This window comes from Simochromis diagramma, unplaced genomic scaffold, assembly GCF_900408965.1.
Source record: "Simochromis diagramma unplaced genomic scaffold, fSimDia1.1 OVJJ01000596.1, whole genome shotgun sequence".
NCBI lineage: Eukaryota > Metazoa > Chordata > Actinopteri > Cichliformes > Cichlidae > Simochromis > Simochromis diagramma.
The window spans coordinates 12,212,273-12,231,070 of NW_024387245.1; the positions used below are offsets into that span (position 1 = coordinate 12,212,273).

General features: G+C 40.9%; 1 protein-coding gene across 5 annotated transcripts; it reads left to right on the forward strand.

Moving 5' to 3' along the window:
- Nucleotides 1–683: 683 nt before the first annotated feature.
- Nucleotides 684–17,390, forward strand: cabp1b (calcium binding protein 1b). Of its 5 annotated transcripts, none has more exons than XM_040000644.1 (8): nt 685–1,866; nt 11,008–11,175; nt 12,056–12,086; nt 12,191–12,334; nt 12,982–13,091; nt 13,182–13,256; nt 13,366–13,438; nt 15,544–17,390. In XM_040000644.1, the coding sequence occupies exons 1-8, from the start codon at nt 1,165–1,167 to the stop codon at nt 15,567–15,569; spliced, it is 1,329 nt and encodes a 442-aa protein (XP_039856578.1). In that variant the 5' UTR covers nt 685–1,164; the 3' UTR covers nt 15,570–17,390. The 5 variants fall into 5 exon arrangements, with proteins under 5 accessions (XP_039856577.1, XP_039856578.1, XP_039856580.1 ...); XM_040000647.1 differs by lacking the exon at nt 685–1,866 and adding an exon at nt 1,884–8,465; XM_040000643.1 differs by lacking the exon at nt 15,544–17,390 and having other exon boundaries at nt 684–1,866; nt 13,366–15,518.
- The last annotated feature ends 1,408 nt before the right edge of the window (nt 17,391–18,798 follow it).

The window sequence follows — 18,798 nt, forward strand, 5'->3', positions numbered from 1 at the left end:
ATGTGCTTTTAATTTTATTTATTTATTTAATTAATTATTTTTGTTTTCACCATTTTTTTTCATTTGAACTTTGCTGTTACTATTTTGAGTAACCCACAGTCAGATTTTCCATTATGCTGTTGACACCATCACACCCAGATTATGCAAGTATATTGTTTGTTGTTAGCAAGCGATGAAAATTGATTCACTGCATATGCATATTTATCTCCCCTACACATGTGCAGCCTATAGATAATTCACATTATAAAACATACATAAACTGAAAAAAAAAGAGAAAATCCCAAGTTAACACCCTTTCGGTGTATTATTTTTTATAGCGAGATAGTAGAGATTTAACACCAGTCTTTTCCTAAATCTGCAAATTGATTTGAAGGATTGGAGAAAGAATCATTTAAGAATCACTTAAAGTATTTTCCCCCAAAGCTGTCATTTTATTTGACCTTTTGTGACATCATGTTTTACTGTTGCTTTGTGTTGTATATCTCAAGGGTGATCAGCGTTAATTCCAACTTAAAAGTCCTTCTAACTCGTGAAGTGTTTGATAAAAGTTCCAGATTTGCAGGACACAGGGGATCTACCTTGCCCGTCCTTGAAAACAATGACCACCGTCCACTCGCGTTAATCTCACTGAAGCCACTTGTTAGTCCTGACTGCTGTCTGGTCTAATAACATTTCTCTGTCGATGTTTGTGATTTTGATGCATCATCCACTGTATGTAAAACATGAACGTGAGCAGAAACGTCCAAGCGACTGCTCGTTAAAAAAAAAAAAAAAAGGGGGGGGGGGGGACAAAATTAATCGAGCTGCTCATTACGTGTGAAATTATGTGTAGTGACGTGGAGCGGAGTGAACTTGCTGCCGCATGTGACACGCGGCAGCGCAACACAGTGCTGTCATCCAAACTTAGCGGATCCCCCCGTGACTGACCGGCTAGCTGACAGAGCTCAACTTCTACATTTTTCTGCTGCCACTCTCTCGCTCAGGTGCTCCAACTTCCTCTCTGCGCTCTGCCAAGTGCTGATCGAGCGCGTGGATGTGGATTAAAGAGCGGGGTCCCACCGTCTGAGGCTGAACACCTGCACGTGGCGGAGGACTGCTTTCTTTTCCTTTGCTTGACCTTCATCCTTCCTCAGCTTCACTTCGCCTGTCAAACGAGCGCGGACGATGAGCTCATCTCTTCCCAAAAGCGAGTCGACCACCTCTCTGCTTAGAACATCGGGGCCCCACCGCAGGTCTGCCCACGGGGATCGCGGTCCCCACGGTCACAGGAGCCAGCGCTCTCACCATAATCATCCCGCCGGAGCTGGAGGCAGCGAGGACGCGGTCTGGAGGGAAGACTGCGAGACCAGTGTGCGGAGACCTCTCTGCCAACCAAGACATGCCGACTCTCGACATTTAAGTGACCATCATCGGACGCCGAAAAGTCATACTCACCGGCAGCCGACCACCCTGGCTGATGATGAAGATGATGAAGAATACACTCAGGAGGATGTGGGGCACAGGATGAACAGGCATCAGAAACAGCACATCGGGTCCTCGAGATCCAAACAGTCTCATCATCATCATCACCACCACGACTCCACTCGAGGTGAGGTGCCTCCCGCTGCGCATCCGCAGGGCGGATCCAGACACGACAGGAGAACCTCACCAACCCCATCTTATCCAAAACACCAGGACGATGCAGCTTTCTTCTTCGAGTCCAGCGAGAGAGTCGTCACCGGGTCATCATCCAGCCTCAGCTCAGACCCACCTGCGACAAGCGCACCTGTCCGGCCAGCGGCCGGCCGCAAAACCAAAAGACTAAACGCAGCATCCTCTGAGTATGACTCCAGTCTTCATCCTATAGTGAAATCAGTTTTTGGGCAGGTAAGGAGGTTTGTGGGGAGGGGAGAACATTTGAACTTCGAAAGTGTTCGAAAGTTGATCAAAGTGGGAAAAATTGAATGTCATAATTAATTTATAGATTGACCTTCTTTAAGTTTTCTAAATCTTTTTAAGTTAAATTAAACAATGTCTTGTTTCGACATTAAGTCTGCAGAGTTTTGTTGTAGCATAATGCAAAGGGCAAAATATCAAGCTGTATTACTGCTCAGTAGCAGCATGAATAAAAAAAAAAAGCAGACTCATTAACCAGAAGAAACTGGAACAGTCGGTTTTTTTTTTTTAATTATTTGCACTAAAGAGAAAAACGTTGTTATTCCCCCACAAAGATCAAAATTGAGTCTATTTACAAAGTGATGCGGGTTGCTCACTTTGAGGACCTTACTGGATTGCACTACTGGATCTTCATGTTCTGTGTGGACATGTGTATCACATTCAGACCATCTCCATTCACAGATAAAAAAGAAAATGTTTTGAAAGTCCATCCATTCATCATCCATCCATCCATCCATCCATCCATCCATCCATCCATCCATCCATCCATTGTCTTTTTCTTATCCAATTCAGGGTCACAGCAGATCTTTCAATATAAAAGGACATAAATAAAACAATCCTAAATGAATAAAATAAATATTGCTCATTAGATATTCAGCTTTTTACTTGTGGGTTCCTGTTCGTTGCTGCAAAGGTTTGGTCCATTAACTGCAGCATACATGCTTTTCAAAAGAGCTGCTGAAATTCAGCAGCAGGTTTCACAGGTGAGATGAAGGTGAGGCTGGACTGACAGGGTGTCACCCGTTCTGGGCAGATTAAAAATGAATGCATCTTTTCAGTCCAAATCTGGCTCCTGTTTGTTTTGGGTATCCATTACTTTCACGCTCTCTGTAGTCTTTCATGCATCCCGATATGAATGCAGTCACTTTCATTGTTGCTGTCACCTGAGTGACAGCAGGGGGATCAGCTTACCCCCCTGTGTGGAAAATGTTTCAGTGATGAGAGCCCGTGTGTCTCACGCACACACACAACGGTAAGTGAAGCGTTTGTAGAGATATCATTCGTAACATTTGCCAATAACGTAGTGAGTGACAAATGCAGGCTGCATCACTTCACCACCTGTTCACTTCCAAATAAACTAGTTTTCTACAAAGGGTGCCAAATTCCTCCTGTTACTCAGACAGATCAGGAAGCTGCACATTAGATTTTTCAACCCCCTCCACCCCATCTTTTTTTCTCATTTCACTTAAAATCCTTCTTCATCATCTTTGGATGATAAAAAGCTAAAGAGGAGACAATTACCTCTCAGTGTGCTAATGTGTTCTAGAAATAACTCCTCAATCCAGGCCAAAGCTCCAATCAGTCTTAGGGGTTCCAGTGAGGCAAAATCCATCCAGCGGTGTGCTATATAAAGTCTCCAGAGCTGCTGATGTGCATAGAATAAGGAGATCTGATATTTTCTGCCTAGATCCCACATGGGAAAAATTCAGATTTTTGATTCAGGGAACAGTGAGGAAGAATTACATTTGTGAAAGCTAGAAAAAGTATAAAAAGCTACAAATGTAATTTGAAAATGCAGGCTTACCAAACCAGCATACCTACTGTAATTAATTCTGATTTTGGAAGAAAATAATCAAATTCTCAAAGTGCTTTGTTTTGTGATATCGCCCGGAAGTTCAGTCATACCAAACACGGCCGTCAAAAGCTAAAATGAATTTGTGAGTGGACGCGAGCTAGTTGTGAGTCTGTGTGCATCAGTGTTTGTGTGAAGGAGCCAGCAAGCGAATGATGCATGTGTGAGGACAAAAAGTGAAGAAAGCTGAGAAGGCTTATGCAGGCATGCTTTCTTATTTATTTATTTATTTCTTCTTTTGCACCTGCTCAGCGTCTTACCTAAGCTGTTTCATTTATTTGACAACACAATCGTCATAGTATGCCCTTTAGTACTTCTTAAATCGGGATGTGGCAGCTTGACACCGGGTCCAGCAATGAGGCATTAAACTCCTTGCAAACTCTTTCTTTTCATATTTTCTTATGTAACATCAAGATCTGCACACAATCCTAACAGAACACACTCGCTGCATGTAGAGAAGGCTAAAAATAGCCCAACAAGACCTGATTATGAGAGACTGGAGGAGGGCAGGGTGTTTTTTTCCTCTTTTTATTACTTTTTGTTTTGTCTTGGCAAAAATATTCAGGCTTCTGCAAGTGCGCTTCCTGATTGAGAAAGACGGTGAATGTTTTTTCAAGCCGTCATCTTAAAATTCACATTTTAATACGTGAATCATGATGACTCACGATGACCACAGAGGCAAGTGTGGGGGTTAGAATAAGGACAAATGTGTTTTGCCGCTTGCATTTTGCGGATTGTTTGTTACAGGGAGATTGTGGCACTGTGATTCACTCAAATTTTCTATCCTTAGAGCATCCGTGCACCGCAATTAGCTCCCATTATCCCAGCACATTCTGGCCTTTGAACCATTCGGGTTTAAAAGGACACCTTGATCGAGGACAGAGCACTTTTACGTCCCAGTAGAAAATTTGTTTCTATTTTAAGAGCCCAACTACAGCTCTCGGTTTTTGTGACCTTGTTCTGCACACTCTCGCAGGAAATGTGGAAATGTAGTAGAGAACTATTATTGAAAGATGTGTGATGAGAAATTATTATGAAGAAAAATCTCTTTTTTCTTCTTCTAAAATAATAGTTGAAGGATGTGCATTGACCAGCAGAGGGAGCAAGTATCATTTGTACCAAGGTTTTTGAGCTGCCAGTGTGTGGGTGAGGGAGAGAGGGGGTGGAGTGGGGGGAGAATGTCACATCAGGAAGCCAGGAGAAGCGAAAGGGCAGGAAAAGAAAGTGAAGGAAGCGGGGAGGAATCGCATAAATGAGGGGGACAAAGGATGTAAAATAGGAAGAGTGAGCGCCTTTACTGGCAGACCTGATGATTGTTATACCAGCAAACGCTCATCACCTCTCACTTCCTCGCTCCCACCTGAAAAGTCTAAAGACAATCTAAGGAAAAGGTCTTAAAACACAGATTAACTCCACTTCCTGTTACTTGTCTTGTACTCGCATGCACTGATGTTTCCTTCTCTTCCTTTCCTTTTTCCTTTTTCCTTTTTTGACCTGGGTCATAGTGACGTCTGAGAGGGGATAAAAGGAGAGTGCCTACGGGGCGGGGGGGAGAGAGAGAGCACAAATGAGTAAAATGAGGAGAAAGATCAGGGTGAAAATAAGAACATACACCTCCTTCATATCTAGAACATACAAAGCTACTTTTGGTAGGTATATTTATATCTCCAACAAGGAGGTAAACCCCTTTTTGAGATGAGGATTAGAGGCCCGTGCACACACATGCACATGCTACATTATGAAGTGTGTGTGTGTGTGAGTGCATGTGTGCCCATGTGATGATGCTAAATATTGATGCAGACCTGAGGCTGAAAGGGAAAATCAGTGTGAGAGACTGCGAGACAGACTAGAAGGGATAAATGACTCAGAGGGAGAGAAAAAAAAATCAGCAATAACTGACATGCAATAAAAAGACACATATGAATATTTTTCCCCTGCTGACACACTGGATGTTTAACTCCTCTCACATAAAAGCAGATGTTTGTAAGAAAAATACTTAAATACTGACTATAATCTGACTCCAATGAATGAATCAGCTGCAGGATAAAAACTGTGACGTCTCAACTCAAACACAAGAAGATGACGCAAGTGCGCACTGCGTGTCTTTTCACCGCTCGGATGTCCTTTGATGATGAACTCACAAACAAACCACATGAATTCTGTGGTCACAGTCTCCTTGTTTGTGTAATATTAACTCGGTGGCTTTAGAGGACAACGGCTGGTGAACTCATGTGAGCTTATTATTGCATCAGTCCCCTCCCTCACCCTCCTACTTCTCTCAGCTCATTTAACACAGCTGATGGCCAAGGATGGATGAAACAGGATTATGTTTGACCTCAAATCTCAAATAAATCGCAAAGGAAACGATTAATATTCCTGTTTGATTTAGATTCCTGCCTTGTGTGTGTATGTAGACTCTTGATAAATGGTCACCCCATAACCATCTGATACTAATATCAACGAAAGTAAATGACATGCTTCTTAGTGGGTAAAGTATCCGAGAGTGAGTATGATGGAAAAGGGAAAGGATACAGCAAAAAGAGAGAGAGAGGGATGGATCTCATGCCCGTGCACACTACGGTGTGACATTATAAGAGCTGACGGCTCCTGTGTCTGACGTCTGATGTGTTCTGAAGTTCACAATGAGCCTGTGGTGAGAGGCTGGATGAATCACCCAAGGAACAACGCAGAGGAGCCGCTCAGATATTGAATGGGAGTTAGATGTGAAGCAACTTGGGCGTGAATGTGTTTATTAGAACATCAGTGAATAGACAAGGTCGGACAGGAGGGGGAAATATTGATGCACGTCAGTGCCGCAGCGAACGACTGTTAAGTTACCACAAGAGTGGATGTTTATGACAGAAAGAAGAACTTTTCCTGCATAAAATGACGACTACCAAAATCCTAAAAGCTTCTCCTCAGTTTTCTTTTTAAACATTACCAACATAATTAGATTTGCTATCAAACAACAGCTTGGTTTTAAGAAATAATCATTCATTTTATCATATGCAAAAAAACCAAACTGGTCATAAATAATAAATGTTTAAGGCAGAACTTGTTTACATACCTTAAAATATGCCTCAGAGGGAAGGGCTTTTACTTAAGAGGGACATGTCAATAAGAACATGTCTGAATTCTCACTTAAAACTCCTGCAATAAACACTCTGTGCATTTTAAAGTTATGCAATATATGTACAGTATGTATCACCAAATCACAACAATAGTCCCTTTAAGGCACTTTATATTTTAAGGTAAAGACGCTACAAAAAATAGAGGACACACTAACAATTAGATGGCCCCCCTAAGCACTTGGTGACAGTGGGAAGGAATAACTCCCTTTTAAGAGGTAGACACCTCCGGCAGAACCAGGCTCAGGGAGGGGCGGGCCATCTCCCGTGAGCTGTTAGGGGTGAGGGGAGGAAGACGGGACAAAAGAAACACTGTGGAAGAGAACCAGAGGTCAATAATAACTAACGAGTAAATGCAAAATGGTATGGAAACACATATAGTGAGACAAAATGAAATGAGTGAATTAACTTTAAGCTCATATTTTTGTTTGTTAAGTTTTTATTGCACCCTGGAATAAAAGGTACAGCATTTACTTTAAATGTGAAGCCCAGTAGGACAAAGTGTTGATCAGTTAATTAGCCACATCTGCATTTGCATGCATTTTCCTTTTCACTACTGTTTTTACAGAGGCTTCATTTTTAGAAAGCCACATTTTTGGTCATTGTGCCTGACAACAAATGTATGCTTGTGTGTGTGTGTGTGTGTGTGCGTAAGATAGGCTGAGAGAGAGCATTTATTTTCCGTCTGTGTGTGTTTGCATTTGCACACACTGATTTGAATCCTCCAGCGCGGTGGTTCAGAATCCATGTGTCATTTCTTGCACATTTTAGCTTTGATCTGAATCCGAGCCCTTCAAGCTTAACGTGACTTTGTGATGCTTCTACGTCTTTGTGTGTATGTGTGTGGTCGACACATACAGGGAGAGGGAGAGAGAGCAGGGATGGATGCTGGGGGTAGAGTGGTGGGAATAGGGGGGGAAGAGAGAGCGTGTGTTATATTTTTAGCTCCACAGCCCCACATCCAAGAGTGTCTAATCGAGCGTGTGTACGAGTGAGAGAGAGAGAGGGAGAGAGAGAGAGAGAGAGAGATGTGTCTGTGTGTGCATGTGCGTGTGTGCATGTTTGGATTAGTGTCTCCAGCATCTTGCTCAGGGGAAGGTAATATGCTTGTCCGAACGAGCTTCTTCTGTCACATTCGTATAGATGGTTTAGAACTGTGGGGTGAGCAGGACTTGGGGGAGCAATTGAGGGGGAAAAGAGCATGAGACAGACTGACGGACAGAGAGAGAAGAGAGAGGGAGGGAGAGAGATAACAGAGACAGAGAGAGAAGAGAGAAAGGGTAGAGGGAGGGAAGACACAGTAGGAGAGAGGATAGAATGAATAAGCAGTCTTTCTTTTCTACTTCTGGCATTTGCATCTCGAGCTGATTACATGCATGCTTCCTCTCTTTCGCGCATCTTTGTGTTTTTTCTGACCTGTCCGTCATTCTTGTTTACATATTTCCCTCCCTTTGTCTCAGTGTCCCTCCCCCTCGTTCCAGTGTCCTTGCCTCCAGGTCCTCCCTGCACACTCCTCTCCGTCCTATTCCCCTCGTACCTCCTATTATATCCCTGCTCTTCTCCCTGCCTTCTCCCAAATGTCTTCCTTTATTAGTCAATGACCCACTGAACCCTCTTTCGCTTTCTAATCACTCTTATTCCCATGCATGCCTGGAAACACTTGCAAACACACATGCATACACGTGCACTTACATGCAGGCTCACTAACACAGCCACAGTTAGAGAGAAAACATAAGACAGGAAGATTTTTTTTTTTTTTTGGTTTGTTTGTTTTTGCAATGGGCAACTCTGTAAAGTCGCTTAAAATTTTCACCAAGAAGGTAAGGTCCGCTTTGAGGTTTTTCATTCTCCTTGAATCTCCTCCTTCCTGGTGCATGTTTTTCTAATGGTTTGTCCCCAACCTGACCGATGGCTATTTGACTGGATCTGCACTGACTGAGCTGGCGTACTGTTAGATATTTTACATTCAGGCTGTGTGGAGAATAACAGCAGAATAATTTAAGATTAAAGCTCGTCTCTTATGTACTTTTAGCCAAGTCAGGAGCTTTTAGTTTTGATCTTTAAAACTCAGTCTGCATTTACACGTTGACATTTTTAAGGACTTCAGAAAGATTTCTCTTTCCTTATCAGTGCATGTATTCACATAGAGGTTCAAGGGGCTGGTCAGTCCTCTCGGTTGACCTGTCGACTGCATCTGTGAATTAGGATCACATCACTTAAGGTCAGTCAGGCTGCACACCACCTTATCAGCCAGGTGAAGATGCTACCTTGTTGAACAGCACCTGCAAGATGCGATCAGGCAGTGAAAATGTTGCAAACAGGTGTGCTGTTTTCACTGGCTCAGAGTCTTTGGGCTTATTAATACATCTAATTTTGGATTACATCTTTCATGTATCAGTGTATGCTTGAATAGACTGTCAGTGTAGCAGGGAGGCAGACCCACGAATAGAATTTTCTTTATTGCGCCAGCTGCACATCCTTGAGGAAGAACAATATGACAAGCAACTGTTGATGCCATCTGTGCAAAAATTGGTTGGAGTGCTGAAGAAGTTCTTGCTTGACTTCAGCGTTTCTTTGACATCCTCTCAGATTTTTCTTTGGTCTTGTATGTGCGTGTGCGTGCGTGTGTACATGTATTTTCTTTTTTAGTTATATAAAAACTAGCGCATGTGTTCATAGTACTTTTCTGGCACGATATAGCCACAGACAGCCCCGCTCCATGCATCACTTGGTCAGATTACCCAGTGGGCATCCGCTCCTGTGGTGAAAACTGTAGGAATGCACGAACTGGCAGGACGACTGGCATGGTAACAGATGGAGTGTGAAGGTCATTTGTAGAGCGCATAATAGTGTGTGTTTGTGCATATTGCACAAGCATGCATATTAATTTTTCATTGCATATGCATGCAGATGTCTTGTGCTGACAGTATAAAGCATCTGAACGTTGTACAAATTCATGTCAGAAAGATTTAAAACAACAGCAAAATGGTCCGCTGGTAACTCGTTGTGATATAACGTCTACTTCTCTACCTTTTAGCTTTAAATTCCTGCATTGAGTTGGATGTTAAAGTGCAGCAATTCAAAACTAGATCAATGTGACATGTTTTATAAGAGATATTAGTGCATTAAAATTAGTTAATCTCATCTTGACCAAAATGCACATTAGACTCTGTTTTTTAAATAGCAATCTGAGCTGTGTTGGTCTGCAGCTGGACCTTCTGGACCTTATTTGGCTTAAAAAAAACTGTTTTAATTAACTTGTAGCCCTCTCGGTAATCACAATGACTGATGTGAGAGAACAACATTCGCCCCCTGGTTGATTGGCTAATTGGTGATTATAATTAAATGGCTGGCTGAACGTCAGCATCACCTTCAGGAAAACTGTTTTATAATGTGCACAAACCCCCCAAAAACAAAACAAAAAAACAGAAAACTAGCCACTTCTGGGTAATTTTAAGTAACAATCCCAGCAATAGTGCTGTAGCTGACTTGCATGGACTCACTATAACTCTCTAAATGCCCTTATTTGACCTCGTGCTGAACTAAAAGAAAACCGTACTACTGCTTACAGATTTGCAATCTAAAAATAAATTGCGTCAGTCAAAAGCACAAGCACTCTTGTAGAAAAAAAAATTAAGAAATTCTTTGATTTTAGTAGAGCTTGGGTCTTATTTTGTTAGTTCTGGCCATTGCTTAGATAATATTGCACTCTCCATTTTCTGTGATAAGATCTGGGGAGCAATCATGCAACTGCTTTCTACTACTATTATTATTATTATTACAATTCATCCCTGTAGAGCAAAAAAACTGATATCAGAGTTAAGTGTGACCAGTGTGTGGAGTTGGACTTGTTGTTTCCCCACATCTCAGCAATTGTGGTGAGTGCAGTGTTATCGTAATCACTGGAAACAATGGCCAAAGCTACTAAAGTCAAACCACATTGTGTAATGAATCAAAATGATCACAATAACCTGTGAGGACCATTAAAAAATGATAGGCACTATTTACATTAGGCTATTGCTTTGTGACATGAAAAGAGGCCTGCATCCTGCTCTGCAGTGTTCTGCTGTGCAGGATGGTTTTTGCCGGATGGATTTATACATAGATGGCATCAGTTGCTCTGTCACTATATTTTACACACACTTGTCTGTCACTGAGATCCTTTCCTCTTTCATGACTCACCTGACTCCACACTTTCCAATGACTGACAGACATATGTCTGTCATCTATGATCCTCTTCTGAGCCCTCCCTCCTTCCCATCTCCATGTTGACTCCTTGTTGAAACAATACCTCAACAAACTGAGTCACACTCTCTACCCCTGTCTTTGCCTCTTCATCCATATCCGGCTACCCACCGGATGCTTCTTCAGGACCAGAAGAAGAACTACAAAGCAGTGCAATCCTGTGAGGAGGGGGGATCTGGGGGGGCCTATCTTGAGCCACTAGTAGCCCTGGCCCAGAATGGAGCCAACATGCACAACGTACTGGGGCCTGCATGCATCTTTCTACGCAAGGGCTTCGCTGAGAGCCGGCAGGCTGTACGTAAGTCCAGAAAATATCATGTGCATGCATGCCAAGAGAGATTATAGCACACAATGCAGTACATGCACAACAACCAAATCCCATGTGTGTAGCAATCACCTTCTACTGTAATGTCAGCACTTCCTGCATGTATTGAAGAGCGGTCGGGCTTAGAAGATGTTTTTTTTTTTTGTTGGATAATTTAAGTTGAATGCTGAAAGGGCATGTGAGCATCTGTTATGCATGAGGATGGATGCATTTTGTAGCTGGATGGAGGATTATTAGGACAGGTTATGGCAGCGGCAGAAATGCTACTCACGTGGTGATTATTTCTCTTCATCTATTCCCAGCAGCTGACAACACGACTCAAGGTCTTGTTATTAAAGCCAGGAGCAATGCTGAAATCCTCAGTGCAGACGACTGTTCTGATGATGAGCTCTCATATGGGACTTCTTAAAGGATACAGTGGTCGAGACTAGTTATTCTAATTCAATGGACTGACACATATTATTTTGTATTAACATCTTCCTTTAGTCTCTGTATTTACCCTAAATACTAACAATTTTCACTCATTGCGCACACATCCGTTCTAAAGACACAGTAAATGGTTCTGATTCTTTTCTGCTGCAACAAAGGTTGCATTTTGTTTCTGGGATTTCACTTTGATCCCACTGCCTAATTATAAATAGAAGACTCAATGTTTTATTAACTGTGTGATCCCACTAATAATTTCTTTCTCTCTATAGCTGGAGTGAAAACTGAAAGCTCGTGGCACTCTGTGGCACTTTGGTTGCCAATATACTTTTTTACAGTGTCATTTTGTATGCTGGGAATTGGCCTGATTTTTTAAGATATCAGCAGTGTTTGGGTACTAACTTGCAATATGATCCTCCACAGGATCGAGAGCTGAGGCCAGAAGAAATGGATGGTATGCTATGTTGTTAGTAAAAATAAAGAGTGAATTTTACAGTATTCTGAAGTAGTTTTCAACACATCTTTGTCACATTTGCACTTAATTTCATTTGGTCTCAGAGCTGCGCGAGGCCTTCAAGGAGTTTGACAAAGACAAAGATGGGTTCATTGGCTGTAAAGACCTGGGGAACTGCATGAGAACTATGGGATACATGCCAACAGAGATGGAGCTAATAGAACTGAGCCAGCAGATCAACATGAACTGTAAGTTAGAAGTGTGCCTGTGTGCTTGATTCATTGCCAAATATGCATAAAAATTGAAAGAGAGATTTCACCCTAATATACATTCACTTCTTTTATCCTGTAGCGCTGCTTATCCATCTAGATTGTTCTGATAAGAGCCGCCCAGTTTTGGAGAGATTGGCTGTAGAGATATCAGTCTTCTATTTTATGTAATGGAACCAAATGCACTTACCTTATGGTGGATGCAAACTGAACGTGACACTCAGCTTGTGTGTTCTGGCTACAAGATTTGCACAGCCTTCAGGAAATCACAACCGGATTACACAAACCTTTATTTGGAAGTTTAAAAGGTTGACATTTGACATCCTAGTATTCTTCACAAAAAGAATCAGGAAATTTTAACTCATGAAATTCCCACTTCCTTGGTCTCTGGTCATCACTACATATTGCCATCTAATACCGCTATATTAAAGGTAAAATAAGCAGCTTTACGGCCAATCAGAACATTGAAGATTGATAAATAGTGCTAGCTGCCAGGATTTGGGGGTAAACTGACCCTTTAAAATTAGAGTTTACTCTTCACCATTACTATTCATATGATAATGTTGAAATGAAGAAAAAAAATTCTGCCAGTTTTTGCTCATAAAAGCTGACATTTTATCCGTCAGTGGGAGGACATGTTGACTTTGAAGACTTTGTTGAACTCATGGGGCCCAAACTTCTGGCTGAAACAGCAGACATGATAGGGGTGAAGGAGCTGAGGGATGCCTTCAAAGAGGTAAGGAAAGGCGGGATTTTTTTCAATGCTATATTTTCATTTAATACCAATAAATATGTTTTTAGTAATGTGTTTATTTCCCATTTTCAGTTCGATACTAATGGTGACGGCGAGATTAGCACTGCAGAACTCAGAGAAGCCATGAAAAAACTTCTGGGACAGCAGGTACAGAGCTGCTCTCGTGCCTGTAGCTTTCCATCACTGTCCAGCCTGTCTGCTTTTAAACCTTTGTGCCACAGAAGCTCACACTGTCACGCCAACCTGACTTTTCTAGGTTGGACACAGAGAACTGGAGGAAATACTGCGAGACATCGACATCAACGGAGATGGACATGTAGACTTTGAAGGTAGAAAATACTGTGAAGTATGTCTGTGAACACAGTATAACCTTTTTTTCTGCTTTTGTCCTTCTCTCTCAACCTTCAGTCTATCTCTGAAACACACGCACACAGCTATTTCACGTATAAGCAAAATCCCACTATGTGTCTGCCTTATATACCAATACCATGCTGAGAGTGAGGTGAGGGGATGAAGCAGTAGGTCTGTCTCAGATAATCTCCTTGCCAAAGGTTTATGTCACCTCATAGATTACCCACAGAGAGAAAGATGTATACAGCAGGATGCCGGGGATGAAAATTTAAGGCTGTTTTGCTGTTCTCAGCAGTGTTACTAAACTTAGAGATACATAATTTCAGGTTTTTGGGTGAAGATCAGAAAAGAACGTACAAGAAGACGTGAGGCAGGAGAGAACCATCAGGTTGCTAATGAGGCTGACGAGAGAATAAATATGAATACTCAGCACTTGGTTATGCGCTCGAGTGCCTCGGTAATTGTTTTAAAGCTAAAAATAGATATGGAAGCAAATATAATTGGGTAGAAAAAGAAATGAGGTTTAGAAATTGCTCTCATAGACGGTATGAATTGGGGTCTATTCAGATCTACTTGAAACCTCAAGTTCAGCTCTGTTTTAGGATCCTGTAGTATTAGTATGTATCCAGTGCTTATTTAATATCGTGTGCATGCAAGTGGATCAGCGATTATGACTTTTATAAACCCTGGTAACACCTGCAGACTGATTCAACCTGATGTGTAGTTTTGCTTTTTGATATCTTTATTAAACTTTAATTGATTTTTTTGTCTTTTACTGGGAACTTTATAGCTTTTTTTAAAGCTTTTTTATATAGCACAGCAAACTGATATCAAGGGTAAATGTGACGTGTGCTGGACACAAACACAAAGCTCAGAGAGGCAGAACTCTAATAAACAAGGACTTATTTTGGCTGTTGCAAAGTGCCAAACAAGTCGAAACGCAAGAAAAAATAAATACCACGTGATAACACAGAGCATGATAACACACAACTCGGCAAAGGAAAGGGGACACAGGACTATTTATATACACAAGGCTAATCACGGAGCTGGGCAACAGCCACAGTAAAACACAGACACACAGAACGTGCATGCCTGACTAATAACTCCACAAATAACAAAAAGCTGGAGGCTTATCACACTTTAAAATAAATGAAAAATCAAAACCTAAACCATAACTACACGTAAGAACCAAACGGAGATCAGGGAATAAATCTGGAGACATAACAAATACTGTCTGTTTAGTTGCTTAACGCTCCATCATCTCAGTGTTGTGGCTAGCATTTGGCGCTTTACCACTGAAAACAGCTGTCTGCTGCATCTGGAAACAATGCTACTGGAGATGTGAGAGTGGCTCACAGCAGTTTCTTATTCCATAAAGACAATATTTAAAGGTATCACCTGTATACACCAGTTTTGACACCTCAGTATATATCAATAAAGACATATCTTGTAAAGAAGGTCATGAAATATACAAGAAACCACTCAGTTCAAAAAAAGACCTTCAAGGGTTCCTCTCATTCAGCTTTTAGAGGAAGAAAAATCAAAGTGCTAGTCTGTGTAGCCAAAACAATGAGCTAAAAAGCACAGAAATGCTAAACATAGCTGTATGAAATCCAGTGATCATTATCTTGTTTGAGCCCAAAATTTACCCAACTATCTTCAGACTAACATATTATTAGCCCCATGACATCATCAGTACAAAATAAAGGGCAAAAACTGAGTTTCTCTTACGTAAACTCATGAGCCGATGTGTCATTGACCATTTAACTTGCATATTTTCTTTGTTGACAGAGATCGATTGGCAGTAATAATACCCAAGTTAATGCATGGCCTAGAGATCAAGTCATGCTCATTTAGCAGCACACGATCTCTGGCGATATCATTAAGACATTTTTTTTGGAAGCAATATAAATATATTCAGCACTTTGAAGCAAATACAGGCTTTCTCATATTCTGCTGCTACTGAGCAAGGTCAGCTTGTGCTCCAGTATCTCCAACAACCATACCGTAGTTCTGCTCCGTTTTGGCCACCACAGGAGGTCCCTGCACTGTGTGAATAATCTCTCCTTTGTTTAATTTTCAGAATTTGTGCGGATGATGTCTCGGTGAGTTCCTGGCTGAGAGCTAAAACGACAGCCTGGATTCTCTGTTGGGTTTTGGAGGAAAAGAAGTGCAAGTAGCACAGAATACTGATGAAGCTTGAACTTCTGAATCTGTCAATGAAGAAGACAGCAAAAAAACAAAACAAGAAAACATATCAAACCCTGCCCTGAAACTGCCACGCTGAAGCACAAATGCTGACGACTACAGTCGGGAGCAACACTGTTAAGAATAATATGCTGCTGCTGTTTCCAAGAGCATAAACAAAACCAATAGCTGCATTTCTGACTTTTGCAAAGTAGTTTTTACAAACGTATTTTCCTTTAACGACAACATTTCTAATGTTGATGTGCTTTTTTCTCCTGACTCAATGGGTGAAGCTGTTTTGCTCACCTACAAACTACATGCCATTACACTTTAATAATTGTAGCAATTAAGAAGAAGCAGCAGTATGCCAGCAAACACCCGAACTCATACAGCACATTCCTTTTTTTAATGCCGAGCGTATCTGAAGCACAAATACAAATGGCAATATAGAAACATGTTACGTGACCCCTGTCAAGCAGCGTGTTTGTGTTTTGTGCATACTGTTGTTTCTTTCCACCTTATGCTGTACATGTGTTATGTCACTGGAGACTATCGTGACCCAGTATTTGTTCGGTATATGTTATGTAGCACCAATACAGTTCTCATGACTTTAATAACATTATACCTATTTTACTGTGATATATAGACAATACATATATATTTATGTGTGTGTCATTGCCACTGTGCATAAGACTGACGGACTCTTTCAACTGCAACTTGCTAATCTTGAAGATAGGCCTTACTTTTTATATATATGCTGTGTTTTGCTATTTCTGAATTACTTCCGCGAGTATATTCAGAATACACAAAACATGTTTTGACACTGAGAAATCATCCACGCCTGACTGTGCAGGCGTGGGATCAACAAAGAGGTAAATTATAGGAGGTAAAGAGATGGGGTTAGTGCTTTTATTATCATCAGCGAGCTTTGATAATTTTGAGTTTCTTTGTGAGTTTTGCTGAGTGAACAAAATATTTCTGAAGTTAAAAAAAATCTCACTTGGTGCAACATTTACACTTTTACCTTTAATACCTCAAAATCAGTCAAACGACCAACCTCACTCTCGAACTCCCTCCTGGCACACGCTTATCTTTAATACACTGCACGGACAAAGCTATTGGGCCACCTATACACTACACCTAAATCCCATTTCTTAATTCCCACTCTAACTCTGTTTGAAATGCTGACTATAAGTAATACTCTGTCTCTGTTCTCTGTCTAATTTTGCTACAGTGTTACAAAGTCAAATGATAAATTTAACTGAATCTAAATGAATTAAATGCACTTGATTGGCATATATTTAGATTATACAAAGTTTTTTTTTTTAATGACTTATTTGAATAAATTAACCTTTGATTTTATATAGTTCAGTTGCACTCTGCTCAAAATTATTGTTTCGTGTTTATGAGGGTGAAGAATCGTTATTTGTGTGTAATTGGTCGCGATCTCTATTCCACTTCAACCCAAAGGTGTTTGTCGGGGTTGAGGTCAGAGCTCTGCAAGTTCTCCCACACCAGCTATGCCTTTATGGACCTTGCTTCGAGTACATTGATGCTGGAACAAAAAAAAGGGGGCCTTACCCAAACAGTCCCCACTACACTGGAGAATTGTCTAATATGTCTTGTTAGGATGAAGCTATGGGTAGGCGCTCCAATATTTTTGTCCATGTAGTGTACCAGCTTCCTTACCGTCACTATTATTTCCAAGGAAGCAGTGGAAGCTTCTTTATGGTAAAAAAAAAAGCCAAAGAAAGTTTACAAACATTATTTGTGAGTCTAATCCAGTTTGGTAAGTAGATGCAATATTTTTCAGAAATTTGATGCACTGAATTACATTTTCAAAACAACTGCGTGAAATGCGCTTTAGTTGTTGGGACAGCTAAATTATTTGTAGACTGTTCATGAATGGATGTGAGGGTATATGCATGCTGTTTAAAAAAAGAAGAAGAAAGAGTTGTGATTTTACTTGTCTTGACTGTGTGAAACTATGCATGCTAATAAACTACTGCAATTTGTAGCAGAATCTAAAAGAAATAAAGATTTTTATTCCAAATTGAGATTAGGCCATGTGTGAATGTGTGTTTCTTCTTAACCTCGAACACTGTGATGGGGATGTTTCCTTTCTTTCTTTTGACTGGAGTCGTGTCACAGAATTCACATTTTTATTGGACAATAAGATTCTTGTTTAAAGCAACTTTGAAAATATTGAGACTTGACTCTCATCAGACCTACTGTAGTATTTGCACTCCATACTAGCATCTGCTCACATCTTCACATAACAAAAAAGAAACCCTTGTTGGATGCCTCATTATCTTTCACTTCCACCCACTGCTTCCGGACTCTAGAGAAACCCAAAAGGGACATTTCTCCTCTTATGTGGAGTTTATTCAGAAGCAGAGACTGGAGGATATGTGCAAAATAGCTCCTTTATACAAATAGTCAGAGTCAACAGATAAATGCTGAGGTGGAGATAGAGTGATACAATCTGTGAGGAGTGAGAGTGCACTACTTGGAAATCTGAAGTTGCATGTTCAGTCTAAAAATGGTGAGACAGAAATACTTAATACTATAAAAAAAAACTTAGAAATGATTTGGAAATATGCTCAATGGACATTTTATTGGGTACACCTTGCTAGTACTAGCCTTGATCCCCAAATGCCTTCAGAACTTCTTTTTGACCCATTGAATGGTGGTGGAAACTTTCCTCAGAGATTTTGGTCCGTACTGACATGATAGCATCACACAATTGCTGCTCATCCATGATGAGAATCTCCTGTTCTACCATATCCCATAAATGTGCTCTGTGTGAACAGTGAACTCACCGTTATATTGAAGATACCAGAATGATATGATTTGAGCTTTGTGTCATGGTGCATTATCTTGCTGAGAAAAGAATCAGAAAATGGATACACTGTGATCGAAAGGGATGGACATGTCCAGCAACAATACTCAGCTAAGCTATAGTGTGTAAACAATACAGAGTTGGTACTAAGTGTGCCATGAAAATACCCCCAACACTATCATATAACATTTCCAGCTCGAACTGTTACTTCTTGCTTCAAGATTTGACATGCCGTGTGTTCAGATGATCACATGCATACCTGGGTTTAAACAAGTGGTAATTTGATAGCGTTGCTTTTATATCAGCTCC